The sequence below is a fragment of the Anastrepha obliqua genome, chromosome 5 (assembly GCF_027943255.1).
Source record: "Anastrepha obliqua isolate idAnaObli1 chromosome 5, idAnaObli1_1.0, whole genome shotgun sequence".
NCBI lineage: Eukaryota > Metazoa > Arthropoda > Insecta > Diptera > Tephritidae > Anastrepha > Anastrepha obliqua.
In genome coordinates this window covers 50,207,405-50,222,963 of record NC_072896.1, presented here as the reverse complement: position 1 = coordinate 50,222,963, position 15,559 = coordinate 50,207,405, and the positions used below count along the sequence as shown (strand labels likewise).

At 37.3% G+C, this 15,559-nt stretch overlaps 1 protein-coding gene across 2 annotated transcripts in view; it reads right to left on the bottom strand.

The window, feature by feature from the left end:
* Window positions 1–14,378, bottom strand: part of LOC129248336 (G-protein coupled receptor Mth2) — a 40,382-nt gene extending 26,004 nt beyond the window's left edge. For both annotated transcript variants that reach the window (XM_054887840.1, XM_054887839.1), the window contains exon 1: window positions 12,840–14,378. In XM_054887840.1, coding sequence (XP_054743815.1) covers window positions 12,840–13,827 — 988 coding nt within the window. In that variant the 5' untranslated portion in view covers window positions 13,828–14,378. The remainder of the gene's footprint in view (window positions 1–12,839) is intronic.
* Between the last annotated feature and the right edge of the window lie 1,181 nt (window positions 14,379–15,559).

Sequence of the window (15,559 nt, the reverse complement as noted above, 5' to 3'; positions counted from 1 at the left end):
CCCGGGTAACCTTCGGATGTGTATGTACAATATGGGTATCAAATGGAAGCTGTTGGTGAATGCTTTAGTTCAGAGTATTTCCATCCGCTCCGTGACTAGGGTCTCGAGATAGAGACCAAAACGTGGAGCCTAGAATGTGTTTGTACAATATGGATATCAAATGAAAGCTGTTGATAAGTGCTTTAATACGGGATAATTTTCATACCTATTGATGACTAGGGTCTCGAAATATATGCCAAAACGTGGACCCGCCGTGACTTTGCACCGAATTAAACCAAACTTACACACATTGTTAAGTAGGTATTGAAGATGGTTTCCGTATAGTATGGATACCTATTGGTAGATAGGGTCTCGAGATATAGGTCAAAACGTGGACCCGGGTAACCTTCGGATGTGTATGTACAATATGGGTATCAAATGAAAGCTGTTGATAAGTGCTTTAATACGGGGTAATTTTCATACCTATTGATGACTAGGGTCTGGAAATATATGCCAAAACGTGGACCCGCCGTGTCTTTGCACCGAATTAAACCAAACTTACACACATTGTTAAGGAGGTATTGAAGATGGTTTCCGTATAGTATGGATACCTATTGGTAGATAGGGTCTCGAGATATAGGTCAAAACGTGGACCCGGGTAACCTCCGGATGTGTATGTACAATATGGGTATCAAATGGAAGCTGTTGGTGAATGCTTTAGTTCAGAGTATTTCCATCCGCTCCGTGACTAGGGTCTCGAGATAGAGACCAAAACGTGGACCCTAGAATGTGTTTGTACAATATGGATATCAAATGAAAGCTGTTGATAAGTGCTTTAATACGGGGTAATTTTCATACCTATTGATGACTAGGGTCTCGAAATATATGCCAAAACGTGGACCCGCCGTGTCTTTGCATCGAATTAAACCAAACTTACGCACATTGTTAAGTAAGTATTGAAAATGGGTTTCGTAAAGTTTGGTTGTAATTCGGAGCACTGGCAACGGGTACAGCGTTCTTTTGAGCCAGCCATAATGTCGCTTACTTTTTTAACGCTTGGGGCGGAACTGAACTGTCAAATTGACAGTGTGAGTTACAATGTGTCAATATTTCTTTCTGATTTGGATGCCATAAGGAAAAAGCGTAAGTGCAACATGTAAAAATTGTTTGTGAATTTTTTTGGAGTGGATTTTGGAACAGTGAATAATTTCTTACGAAATTTGAGAATTTAATGTGAAATCCGAATGAAATTATGTGTTCGTGGAAAAAACAATTTTTTTCGTTTTTTTTTTTTTTGAAAAATATAAATGGATAATGGTTAAAAAAGCTCCAATGCTTAATAAAACATATAAATTGAAACGAAAAATTCATGGATGATCAGGAAAAAGACGATTGTTTCTTAGTTATTCATTTGCGTTGATTTGAAATTTAAAAACAATCTTCTTTTTTCCTGATTTTCAATTTGTATTTTATATTTACTCAAAAACAAATAGAAAAACAAAAAATATTGTTTATGCCAAAGCGATTGAATAAAGAATAAAGAAATAAATAATATGAAAACCATATATTTTCTGTTCTAAACCATATCTATTCTATTTTAGTGTGCCCAGCGAAGGGGGCGGGGTTTGCTAGTATATTATATATATATAATAAATAAATAATTGGTTCATACACTTCCGTTAGGTGTTTGGCCGAGCTCTTCCTCCTATATGTGACGTACGTCTTGACGTTGTTCCCCAAATGGAGGGATCTACAGTTTGAAGCCGACTACGAATTCAGATGGTTTCTTATAAGAAGCTTTTTTTCAGATCAGAAGTTCGCTCGGAGGTTTGCCATGGTTTCTGTTAGATAAACACTCTTTCTATCATTCTATCTACTACAGAATGGTAGTCCCACACCTAACCATTCTCCTACGGTGGTGGCCTCATCGATTATTTCCTGTCGAAAAATAATGAAATCGGTTGCAGGGAGCATCTAAAACAGAAAAGATCCAACATATGTATATGTTAAAAATCGAGATGGGTGGACATTCACCACACAAAAAAAAAAAAAATTGAGACAATGATTCTTATTTGAGAAAATTTTACAAGCTTTTAGTTTATACTTTAGTTCCACTTTTTCCATTTTAGACGTTCTTCTGAGGTGTGCTTGTTATTTCACAGCCGAGTATGACTCTTCCTCAAGTCACACGTCTTAACTTTTGGAATAAATGGTAGTCACACCTTGCGCTGCAGATTTATGTGCATGCTCACAGCTCACAAAAATTCATCAGCCGCTTCGAGGCGTCGTAAACACCATCAACATCTAGACGCACATTTATGGTGGAGGAGGAGCTCGGCCAAACACCTAATAAAGGCTGCGCTGGCTGCTAGTACATATATGGGCCCTAAAAGCATACCCAAGCTCATTAAAGAATCTCTGTATTATACAACAATCGTCATCTGTTCAATTTCTCTGCCTGTGGCAATTATGTTTATGGAATACGGCAGGTATCATTCGTGTATTTCTTATTGATAAAGAAGTGTTTCTGAGAGAGCTTAAATTGTCCAGTAAGCTTATCAGAAATACAATGAATTTGGTTGCTGATCGTTTTGACAGTTATTTACAATAATGATCTGATGTCTTTGCATGTGGATTTTCAGAATATGCACCAAATGTTCATGCATAGTAGAATATATGCAATACCTTTACAAAATCATTTATGTACGTGGTTTGATAGCCGATTGAAAAATGTACAAATCTCATTAAACTGGTGGTTCTTCACTTATTACGGCTGTTTGTGATGCAGAAAACTGGCTTTTGCCTTAATTATTAAATGCAAAATATTAAAAGTTCTCCTTTTTTATTATCTGAAAATTGTGCCTTGGTGCGCTCGAAGCCGTTTTAATCTGGCAGTTGAATAGACAAGAACTGTGTATGTGCAAATACTATATGTAGGCTGTGTTTTTACTTTCAACATTTTTTTTGTGTATTGCTAATTAGTAGGTTATTCCTATTTCTATTGAAAACAAAATATTGTATATCCATTGCTTCTAATAAATTCGCAATATCCAATTGGTAATTTGCATACGCTAATCTGCGTCATTGAATTTGAAAGTACCGGTGAATCACAAGTAAAAATCGTATAATAAAAACATAATATGCGTGTATTTTTATAAAAGCGCAATTAAATAACAAAAATTAGATCTTCAAGTTAGTTTGAACGTGTTCAGGTGTCGAGATAATAGTAATTATTTATTATACATAGGTGATAACATAAACGTATTAAAAATACATATATACAATAGTATGAAAATTGCTGAAGTATCCGACGCCTTCGATTCGCGCTCTAAAATTCGTTGTTTTTTCAAACGTCTGCGACCGCTAAACCAGAGAAATAAAGATTTGTTCTGAGCCCTTACGTTCTTTGATTTTTTTTTTTGACAGCTTTTCATGGAGTTTGTTTGTATCTATATACATAAGTCTACATAGAGGGAATATATTCTCACTTACGTTCCTTACTCTCTTTTATTCCCACTTCCCAATCACCTTGTAGCTTTTCCGATAATTTCCACTTTGCCTTTAACAAATTCTCCTTGATGTCTACTTTCTTTTAAAATTTCAGAAATAAACAAAGTTGTTTGTACGTCACTTTTCAGTTTTTCCTCACTCTTGTTCTTCCTTGAGACAACATTAAAGAAACAAATTAAAGCAAATAAGAAAGTACTAAATTCGGCCCAAACCGAACTTTACCGCGCACAATTTAATAAAATTTAATTCGGGCTGGCTTCTAATGTTTGTAATAACAACAATACAGTAGACAGTAGGAGTAGTCGCTGCTAAAATAAGACGGGCTCAAGGAAATTTAGGCTTAACATATAAAAAGTGGCTGCAGATTTTATTCGATGTAAGTGATATTTATGCTCGATTGAATCTAAATGATTGGACAGGGTCCGGTACTCGAAGTGTAACCAATTAAAAAAAAATCTATTAAAGTAAAAAATGTGTGAAAATAATACAAAATTAAGAATCAATTTACTTTTGATATGACCACCTTTTGCCTTGACTATTGCCTTGAGACTGTCCAGAAACAAATCGCACGCTGCCCGATCACGGACAATGGCTTTTTTTCAAATAAATATTCACGTTTTGGGATTTTACGAATTGTTAAATTTGAAAAATTTTCTCGTCAGAAAATACAATGTTCGGAAATTGATCGTTTTCGGCCAAGCGAAGCAACTCCTTCGCTCTCTCAAGTCTGGCTTGTTGCTGCTTTGGTGTGAGATCATGCGCCGTTTGTACATATCTTGTAAGACTTGACATTGAGATAATTTTTCAGTATGCGGCGAATGCTACGGTCAGATATTTTCAGTTCTTTCGCCATTTGATTGGCAATTCGTCGGAGATCTCGCTCAAGTAGCTTCTTCACTTTTTGAACCATTTCTGCTTTTGATGACCAACTCTATGGTGCGCGAGCTGTCTGAAGTTGGTTACACTTCGAGTGCCGCACCCTGTATTCATCCAAAGCCTCACACACAACCCTAGCACTCTAATTAGCATACTCCTAATAACTTAGCAACTTGATGTTTTGCTATTAAGAAAAACATGTAAAATATGTTGAAAATTCTTCTTCTTTGTTTTGTCAACAAAAACACATTGGAATGCGATAAAGTAGATTTTGTGCGTCGATTGATCACTATGAATGAGACTTGGATCTATCACCATATTCCTAAATCAAAACAAGCGGTTAAGGGGACAGATACCTGTAAAATTCCGAATTTTTTTTTTTCATAAAATGTTAATATAATCCTTTAAGAATATGTCAAACAATTTTTAGAATGTAAATTTAAGTATTTCTTATATTATAGATCGTCAACCGTGACGACTCTATTCTTTTAAGTTATTGACCGATCTCCCTGAAATTTTTCACACATTTTTTTTATGATATTACTTTCTATGTGCTTCAAGTTTTCGAAAATTTTTCAAAAAAATAATTTTTTAAAAACAAAAGTAGTAGGAAAATTCGCCCCAAAATTCATTTTTTTAAGCAGTTTATTCCGCGATTTTTTTTTCATTTTTTTAAATTCATATAGACATTAATAAAAAAAAAAAATTCTGGTTTTTTGTTTCAGGTCACTGACGCCAATGCTACAATGCCCGCCGATTGAGAAGTCCCGCTGCGACCTTTTTGGAAGAATTGAGTGTACATCCGCCATTTTCGATGATTAAAATAAAAAAGAATTGTATATTATTTTAATGTATAAATAAACTGTACGCCAATTTTGAAAAAAATATTTTGACTTCTTCATTTTAAATAATATTAATGAAAATCAGGGAACGTTTACAGGTATCTGTTCCCTTAAAGAGCACAGTGAACCTGGTTCTTCGGCTTCGAAACGAAGGCCAAGAAGGTGTTAGCATCAGTTTTTTGAGATGCGAAAGGAGTTTTGTTTGTGGTTTACTTGCATACTGGTAAAAAAAAATTCTGAATATTATTGTAACCTTTTAGACTAGCTGAAGGAAAGAATTCATGCAAAAAGGCCCAGTTTGCAAAAGAAAAAAATTATTTTTCGTCAGGACAATGCACCGTGTCTCATGAGCATTTTAATAATGGCTAAAATCCATGAATTAAAGTTCGAATTGTAGAAGCATCCACCATATTCACAAGACTTAGCTCAAGCTTGTTCCATAGGTATCTAGACCTAAAGAAATTCATGCGTGGAAAACGTTTTTCATCAAATGATGAGGTCCTAACAGCTGTGGAAACGCACTTTGCAGCTCTTCCAGATTCTCACTTCAGGGATGGAATTCATAAATTGGAATCTCGTTGGAACAAGTGTTTTGATGGTCAGGGAGACTATACTGAATAATAAAGTATATTTCAAATCATAAAATCGTGTTTTTCTTATAGAACCGCAAAATTTATTGAACATTCAAGTTTTGGAGAAAACACTGGGGAAGAAAAAAATATGGAAGAAGCGGACTCTGACATTATTGGAGGAATTCGTTCGCACCCATCTGTAAGAAAAACATTAGTAAAAATTTTTAACAATAAGAAAATCGTTAAAAAAAAGCTTATGGGAGTTGCATAACATTTATTTAAATAGTTTTTTGTGAAAATTGAAGCCAAGTTCCTTCGGGTATTTTACTTACTTCCTCTCATTAAATATCACGTCTCTTGATTACTGCATGTGATGCTTATAATCGTGTTCAAATCTGTGTTTTGATGAGGCCATCCTATTAAATGGATTTGTTATTCTCAAGCCATTGTATCGCAGATTTGGACTTGTGACAAGGCGCGTTATCCTGCTGAAAAATTATTGTATATTTTCCTATTTCTATAGCGGACTATCTCAATACATTTTGCGATAAGCTGGAGCACCTAATATAAATTTTATTCGGGCAATATAGCCAATACCATGGGAGCTAAGCAAGAAACTGCCTCTCCCGAATTTTACTGTCTTCCCAGTGCACTTTGGATACCAAAATCTATTTAAATATTCTAGCCTTTTTCTTCTGTTAGCGACTGAAACTTATTTCTACTGAACATGAGCTCTTATTTGGCAAGAAATTGCTAATGCGCCCTTCAAGGCCTGGCGAACTATTGAATAATCTTTTCGTTCTGAAGTCATGCTTTGCCCGCATCACTTTTTATAAAGGGTCGTTCAGAAAACGCTTGGATGTTGTTTTTAAATAAAACATGTAAAAATTTAGATGCTTTCAAGTATTACTATTTTTTATTCAAAATACGACTCTTAACAATTATGTGTGAAAAATGTCATCATAATGTCCACCATGAACACGTCTAAAGATAAAATCCGCCTAACAGTCGATTCATGAATGCATATTTGTTGAGAACAATGTTGGGATATCGATGTTTAAATTTGTTCAGCAACATTTCCCGCTACAGCCGCAATATTTTCGACAGAACGTCTAGTTTTTGGTTTGCCATTCATTTTCCTATCCTCGAGAGAACCAGTTTCTTGCAATTTGTTTGCCAACTTTTGAATTGTTGACTCATTCTGTCGATTCTTTTTTCCTTGTATAGAGCCTCAACAAGATTCTTCCATCGTACTCGGTTCTGTACTGTTATTTTGCACCGTCCCATGAGATGCCGGCATCTGCTAGTACGCGCAGCATCGATCTTCTCCGACAGGGGTCAATCTTGCCAGCCATATTGCGTATGGTTTGATAGTGTCGAACGGCTTTTTAAAGCCTACGAACAGCATGTAGAGCGGAGAGCGCCCTCAACTGAGCTTCGCTTGGTCAACACAGCTTCGGTGAGGGCGAAAACCAGCTTGCTCGTCTCTTAAGGAGCGTTCGATATCTTTGAGCCTGCTTTGTGTGATTGCGGCTACAATTTTGTAGATGGTGTTAAGTAGGGTTATTCCTCACCAGTTGCCGCAGTCACCCAGGTCGCCTTTCTTGGGCAGCTTTTCATTGCTCCAGACGGCGGTGATGTGAGAATGAAGAATTTCCACCGATATTTGCGCCCTCCCGCTTTGTTTAGCTTCAGCTTCTTAATTGCATTATTAATCTCCGCTAGGCTGGGTTAGGATGTTTTTATTTTATTGGTGGTTGTTGCTGTGCTGCCCACTTAAAAGCTAGGTATACTGCTAAGAGCAATGTTGCTAGTTGCTTCAAAGTGTTCCTTCCATCTGCGGATTTGGTCATCATTGGAAGTTAGCAAAGCACCATTCAGATCTCTGATCGGCTGGTTGCTGTTACTCTGCTGGTTGGTTAGGCGGCCAACTATGCTGTATAGCTGTCTCATGTTGTTTACTCCTGCTGCCACTTTGGCATTGCTAGCAAAGTCTTCAACGAACTTTCTCCTATCATCAAGTAAAAAAAAGTTCGGACGATTATTTTGAACAAAAAAATCAGGAATTTTGCCATTAGTTGTTCTTAAAGATCGACCATTTTCATAATTAATTTCAATAATTTTAATACGTTATTCTATTGTGTGTCGTCTGTCTATTTGACGAATGTCAAAGATGGCATAAAAAAATATTGTGTTTTGCTTGTTTTAGCAGCCACAATGCAAGTGATGCGCTGACTTTTATGCGGGAGTAAGGATTGGAAGGATAATAAGGTTGTTGGGGTTGAGGAATGAGTTTTTTTTTTTGGTTTTTTTTTTAGAAACTAGAAAAGTAGGTAAGTTTGGAAAAGTGCGAGGACCGTGATTTACGTGGGATTCGAACCCACAACCTCTGGGATGGAAGACTAGTGCACTTACGCTGGACTACCGATACCGTTTAGGAATTATTGACTACTAACATCTAAGCGTCACTTTTGAAAGACTCTTTACATTGGTTGTTCAGTTAAAATTTCCATTATCGTTTCAAGGCATTCAGCACTTTTTTCCTGAGCATGGCTGGCATATTTTTTTTTTGGAATAATTGTCACATAATCTTCCTTTCGCCATTTTCAATTAAAAAACTTTCGACTTTCGCAATCAAAACAAATATTCCTAATTGCGCTCGCCTCTCGACAAACGGTGACAAATACAAATACAATAAGCACATTTTGCCATGAAAACACTGCTCGTAAAAACCAAATACAAATACGATTGAATAACTATTTACAATTAACCAAGTACTATATTACATCTTAAATTTATTTAGGGAAATCTGTATAAATGCCATCACTTGTTACTTCTTCTGATATTGCAATTAGTTTAGCAACAATATTTGTTTGCTTCGAAAATATACATACATACATACATAGATACAAGAACTAACAAATGCACGTATGTACATATGTGTGTTTGCATGTGTATATGTTTATGAAGACACAATACTATAAAAGCAGCAACAGATTACAATCAACAACACTTCGATCGTTTATTATTCAAATTGCTTTGATTGTTTACTCGATGATCTTGCACGCCTGCACACACTTCAAAAATCGTACATATTTGTGGGCTGTTGCGGAATTTAAAAAAAATCATGTGAAAACATATAATTGATGTAAACAAAGAAAGAGAGAAAAGTGTTAAATTCAAAAAAGTGTATCAATATTGAAACAAAAGCCCCACCAAACCCCGATCATGCCTACATACCAAGAAAGCGGATAGACACCATACGGCTGTCGTGGCTGCGAAGGGTGTTTCGATTCGAAGAAAATACAATACATACATACATATGTATGAGCATACATATGTGAACTGAGGCCTTAGTGGCAGGCAACTACGGAGTATTCAACGATTTGGAATCTTAAAACATTGCAATTATTATTATTTTTCAGATACAAATGCTATGATTGATTGCATCTATGATGTGAAAATTTGCAAATAATTGTGGTCAAAGTGGATTACAAATTGTATTTATTTCCTTTTTGGGAAATTATGTCAGCATCCGTCAAATTAGCGGCAAAACTGAAGCGGAAAATAAACTCGCCAGTGTCTTTCCCATGGGGGAGGTTGGGGGTATGATACTTAAACTTTTTTTATTTCATTTTTTTTTATGAATACATTATATCTCAAGAATATATACATATTAGGGCGGCTCGATTTAAAAATCGCTCATTGCTCTGTGAAAATCGTATTCTAGGGATCAAAATAAGAAACTTTGCCGTAGGAACCATGCCTCTAAAACGAATTCTGATGTCCCCCAATTTCAAAATTTCACCATTTTTGGCCTTTACATGAAAAAATCAGCTAAATAGCTATGTTTTTTCTTTATTTTTATTTATTTATAATAATATTTATTTCTCTTAAGAAATTTATTTAGTCAGAACATATGTATGTAAATGAAAAAAATAATTTAAGTGAGTTATAGAAAAGAAACTAAAAAGGTCGACCCAAATTGGGGGACATCAGAATTCGTTTTAGAGGTATGGTTCCTTCGGCAAAGTTTCTTATTTTGATCCCTAGAATATGATTTTCACAGAGCAATGGGCGATTTTTTTGCCTCCCCACAAATCGACCCGGCCTAATACATATATACATATGTATATATATAATTATATATATATAATTGGCGCTTAGGTCCTTAATTGGGTGCTTGACCGAGCTTCTTCTCCTATTTGTTGTATGTGTCTTGATGTTTTTCCACAAATGGAGGGATCTACCGACTCTGAACTATAGATGGTTTTTATGAGGAGCTTTTTCGTGACAGAAATTCACTCGGAGGCTTGCTATTACCTGCCGAAGGTCGACCGCTCAAGAATATTTTGTTAACATTTCAAGTCGATCGAAGCGTCCACTGCTTCAGGCTAGGTTTCTATATTTGCTAGTCTTTAAGTCTTTTTCTGAAACCGGTTATGTCTGAAGACCGTGTTTTGAAATTTTGCACAGTACTTCTTCACATAACTTACCAGATATCCCTGGGTGCTCTTTTTTTATAATAATTATTAAACTTACAATAACGAATTTTCCGTTTACCGATTTCTTTTTTTTGGTAAAATTGCTTTTGCCTTCCAACTGTTCCGAAAAATCGAGAACTCGAAAAAAGGAATTCTCCCCCATCACCCTTAACAAATGCATTTTAATTTTCTTCTTGTTTTTTTTTTTGACCGCAAAACCACTTTATTCAAGGCACCTCCGGAGATTCCCTCTCACTTGCTCAATTTTCAATATTTTGAAATGTATTTCATTTTCTAAAAACGAAATGGGAGCACCCTTTGGAAGTACCAAATATTCTTGACGGCTTGTTTGCGTATGTATGTATGTATGAACGTAGGCAGACGCACATATGGAAACACTTCAGCGAAAATTCGCAGATCATCGATACGTACATACATATTTATATTAGTTCAGTACGACTAATATTTCACACAGATTATGCAAACAGTCCGGATCATATTTTTATTAAATAACAACTTTCGAAAAGGCTAAAATCGCATGGCTGCTACACCGGTTAACTCCTAAATAACTTTTCGCAAAAAAAAAAGAAAGCATAAACCTCATATTTCATATTAGATTAGTAACGAAAAGATTGGATTCTTAATTCTGAGAACAAATCGAACATCTAAAATTATCATCAATCAGCGAAATCTCAAGTGCTATATATTTAAACTCTCTTCTCTTCGCTCTTCGTTCCATCCCCTGCGATATTCGCCGTTGCCAACGTGCAAAGGTCCAAAAATCTTGCGCAGAATCTTTCTTTCAAACATTCCAAGGGACGCTTCATTGGATGTTGTCATCGTCTATGCTTCTGCACCATACGATAGGTCGGGCATGATGAGAGTCTTGTAGAGTGTTCGTTTTGTTCGTCGAGAGAGGACTTTACTACTCAATTGCCTACTTAGCCCAAAGTAGCACTTGTTGGCAAGAGAGATTCTACCAATTCTAACAAATATTGTTAGCCGAAAATAAGCAAGCGGGACATATACAGGGTCCGCCCTCGAAGTGTAACCAACTTCAGACCGCTCGCGCTGTCTGTTAGTTTGCTCAATGACAGTCCAGATTAATGTTTACAAGCCCCCGGAAGCATTTTGTCGAGAGTGAACGCGAAAAAAGAAAATCAGTAATGGATTTCAAACGTAAAAGTGTGATTGCATTATATTTGGTTGGAAAATCACAACCAGCGATTGTTTGAGAGCTCGAGCTCCTTAAAGTAATATAAATAAAGTGTTTGTTTATCGCTTCATTACTCGTTACAAAGATACTGGTAGCATCGCGAAATATCATGGAGATGGTCATCAAAAGACTACAACGTCACGTGAAATGGTTCCTTGAGCGAAATCCCCGACGAAGTGTCAATCAAATGGCGAAAGAACTGAAAATATCTGACCGTAGCATCCGCCTTATACTGAAAAATAATCTCAAAGTCAAGCTTTACAAGATCCAAAACGCGCATGATCTCACACCAAAGCAGTGACAAGTCAGACTTGAGAGAGCGTAGGTGTTGCTTCGCTTGGCCGAAAGCGGGCAATTTCTAAACATTGGGTTTTCTGACGAGAAAATTTTTCAAATTGAGCAATTCGTAAACTCCCAAAACGATAGGGTTTATTAAACCGACCGTTCATACGAGAATTTGAGTCATCGATTGGCCACCAGGAGACAGCACTCCCCACAGGTAATGGTTTAGGCCGCTGTTACCACAGATGGACGCTCTCCAATCGTTTTCATCGAGCCTGGCGTCAAGGTAAATGCGAAAATTTATCGCGAAAGTATTCTGGAGGTTGTTTTGAAGCCGTGGGCAGACAATCATTTCGGTGGCAAACCATGGACGTTTCAACAGGATTCGACACCGTCTCACAAAGCTCGAGTGAACCAAGAATGACCAACAAACAACGTTCCGAATTTCATAACGTCCACACAAGGGCTCTCAAATTCACCAAACGCGAATCTGATGGATTATTATCTTTAGACCATTTTGGAGAGCAAGTTCCGGACTCAAAGATGCAGCAGTCTCGTGGCGCTGAAAAAAGCCATTGTCCACGAGTGAGCCAAAATACCTGCAAGTCACATTCGGGCAGCTTGCGATTCGTTTCTGAACCAGCTCAAGGCCATAGTCAAGGCAAAAGGTGATCATATCTAGCAAAAGTAAATTAGTTCCAAATATTCTATTATTTCCACATATTTTTTGCTTTTTATTGTAAAAGTAATTTTCCATACTAAATTTATGGCCTTTTTAATTAGTTACACTTCGAGTGCCGGACGCTGTATAAACTTCGGTTTCATCCTTACTAACGACACCTCTTTCTTTCGAAATTGTTAAAAATTTTAGTTTTCTTATACAAAGTGTTTACTGTCATCCGGTAACTGCAAACAAGCGATCGATAACACAAACGATCACAGACAGTATACTTACATACATACGTTCGTACATTGTGAGTCAATACGCACATTATTCCTCTCCCCCATTCATCATGAATTCTCAACTTCCCCAGACAAAAACTCAATGCTTTGAGAGCGTAAATATCAAAGTATTTACCTGAAGGTTTTGTGAAGTTTCCACTTATCTGGAGGCTCTCGAAACTGTGGAAGCCCACATCCGCCTCGTCACGTTTACAATAAGACGTCGCATTGCCCTTTGTGACAATTTCACCATCCGTACAGCAGCGCCGAATGCAAGCCATGATCTGACACACACGTCTCGGTTGACAAGTACGCACTAAAAAAACTGGCTTGTTTACATAATTCTCATCTGCCGTTTCTTCAATTGCTTCCATGCAGTATTCCTGCAACTTGAACTTTTTCCACTCATTGCCTATGGTAATGGCCACTTTACCATCGATGAATTTCAACTGGCTTTCACTTAGGTGGTACTCCACTAGGACCATATCACGCGAACATTCTACCATGCCATCCACGAAGATCGTCCACTGTTGCAGCACACTGCCATAGCGTTGGAAGTTCTGCTCGCCGTCATGTGGTACACATTTTTGATACCCTGCGTCGTATACGTAACGGAGCGGACAACACTTGTGTACGACACTCAGTGATTGTGGCGCTTTACCTCTCGTCGGCGTGCAGGAGATGGCGGCAAGTCGTTGATCAACGCTTGTAAGGCAAGTGTTGGGCGGCAACTCCACCTCTTTGTCGCCAATGAGGAAGAGAAATCTATGCCGATTGCACTGTGGGATTTGTCCGGTGAAATTGCCGCCTTTATCTAACTCGGCGGGTTGAATACGGTAACCATAAACTGGAGCGGTACGTTCGAAAATTTCGATGGCGTTTTCTAGATCATTTGGGTTTTTACTGTTCTCATTGTCATCTCCACTGTGAAACACATTACGACATTCGTAGAGTTCGGGTCGAAAAAAGCCCATATTGATTTTGACAAGGGACCAGCCTAAAGGACAGCATATTGGCGCACTGACCAATCGACGCACGGCTGATACGCGTGCCTCATCCTCGCCTAGCACGCCCGTGATGTGACTACCAGCGACGCATAGCAATAACACCAAAGACAAAGACATCAAGCAAGAATGGACTGTAACGGAGTGAGGAGCGGGTGTGGATCTCAGTAAAAATGAGTTATCTTAAGGGTTTCGTATTTGGAAATTACACTTTAAACATATTTTCTTCGATGGAAACTTTTAAAAATTTTGCAAAACCGGCTATTACGTATGAGACACGCTAGATTTTGTAAGAATAAAATAACCGATAAATTGAAGATCAATCGTTTTTAAAACTGTGTTGTGCCATAACAGTCACCATTCTGTAGTGAACAATCAAAACTTCTCAACACAGCACAACCGCGTTAGGGCAATGCTCATTCGCGATCGTTTATCTAATCAATAATTTTTAAGTTGTCAATTGTAAACAAATACAAAATATGCAATTTCTTTCTTCTTTCCTATGCCTTCTTTATGTGCTTTGTCGATAGACCAAAATCAACAACAGCCACAACTACACACGCGACGATTTGAACATTTAAAACAACGGCCGGAAAAACTTGGTGGCGCTTTTTGTATTTTGCTGCTCTACCGTTACTGTATCTCATAGGTAGATACGGACACATCCATTCACGGTCGCGAATCTCAATTAACTGACTGACTTGTTGACTGCACGCTTGAATAGACCGAAGTGTGTCTTATGGCAATGACGCAATGGTTGTATGGCCAGTGAAGAATATTGCTGAGTAGGTAGCAGAGTGACTAGCGTCGCATCGTAAACGTGAGGGAGCAAATAGTTTAGTGTTCACTACCCACTTCAGTAGGTAAGCAGCGTGACCCCAACTGCTAACAACATGAGCGGAATGTTACTGTAAACTCCCAATAAAAATACATTTTTTTTAATATCTTTTTATTGACTTCATTATTTATTGATTCTATCAATTAGCATTTACAATATTTGAAAATGATTTAAAACAATATTATTTCAATCGTAACACATTTAAAAAATATATACACATATACAGTCTGTGTCAGAAAAAAAGAACCGAGATTATTCATGAAGTATAAAAGATATACGTTTAAATTTTTTTTTACATAAAAGTATGTACAAAACTACGAGTCGCAATTACTCAATAAGCTGTGTAGTCTCCATCGTTGTCGAGTATAGCCTGACATCTTCTCGGCATGCTTTGAAGCTTTTCTGCGTAGCTCCTGAGTTAACACTGGCGACTAAGCCCGTGAGTGGGTTCTTTTCTTCTGACACAGGCTGTATACATCTTCTTCTTCTTGATTGAACCGATAACCGCTTACGCGATTTTGACCGAGTTTAATAAAGCGCACCAGTCGTTTCTTTCCCGTGCTAACCGACGCCAGTTGGACACACCAAGTGAAGCCAAGCCCTTCTCCACCTGATCTTCCCAACATAGAGGAGGGTTTTTCTCTTCCCCTGCTACCACCAGCTGGTACCGCATCGAAGATGTATACTCGTATATATACAACTGAATTCCTTATGATCTAAATTCCTTGCATCTAGTAATGCGACCGCTATCAAAAATGTAAGGTCAATAGATAAATTCGCGTGGGGGTTTTTTTACGCCTGGTATGACGACTGTCTTCTTTTATTAAACATGATGCCAACATATTTGGGTGGAAGAATAATCTCTTTATGTCGCGAGCTCCTTTTTTCTTTTTTAATCTTTCACCGTCTGTATTTTGAGATCCCTATGGATTTGGGCATTGAAGTAATTTATTATCATCCTGAGTTGTTTAGATTGAAATCTCTGTAGTATTTCGATATTTATGTTGGCTACAC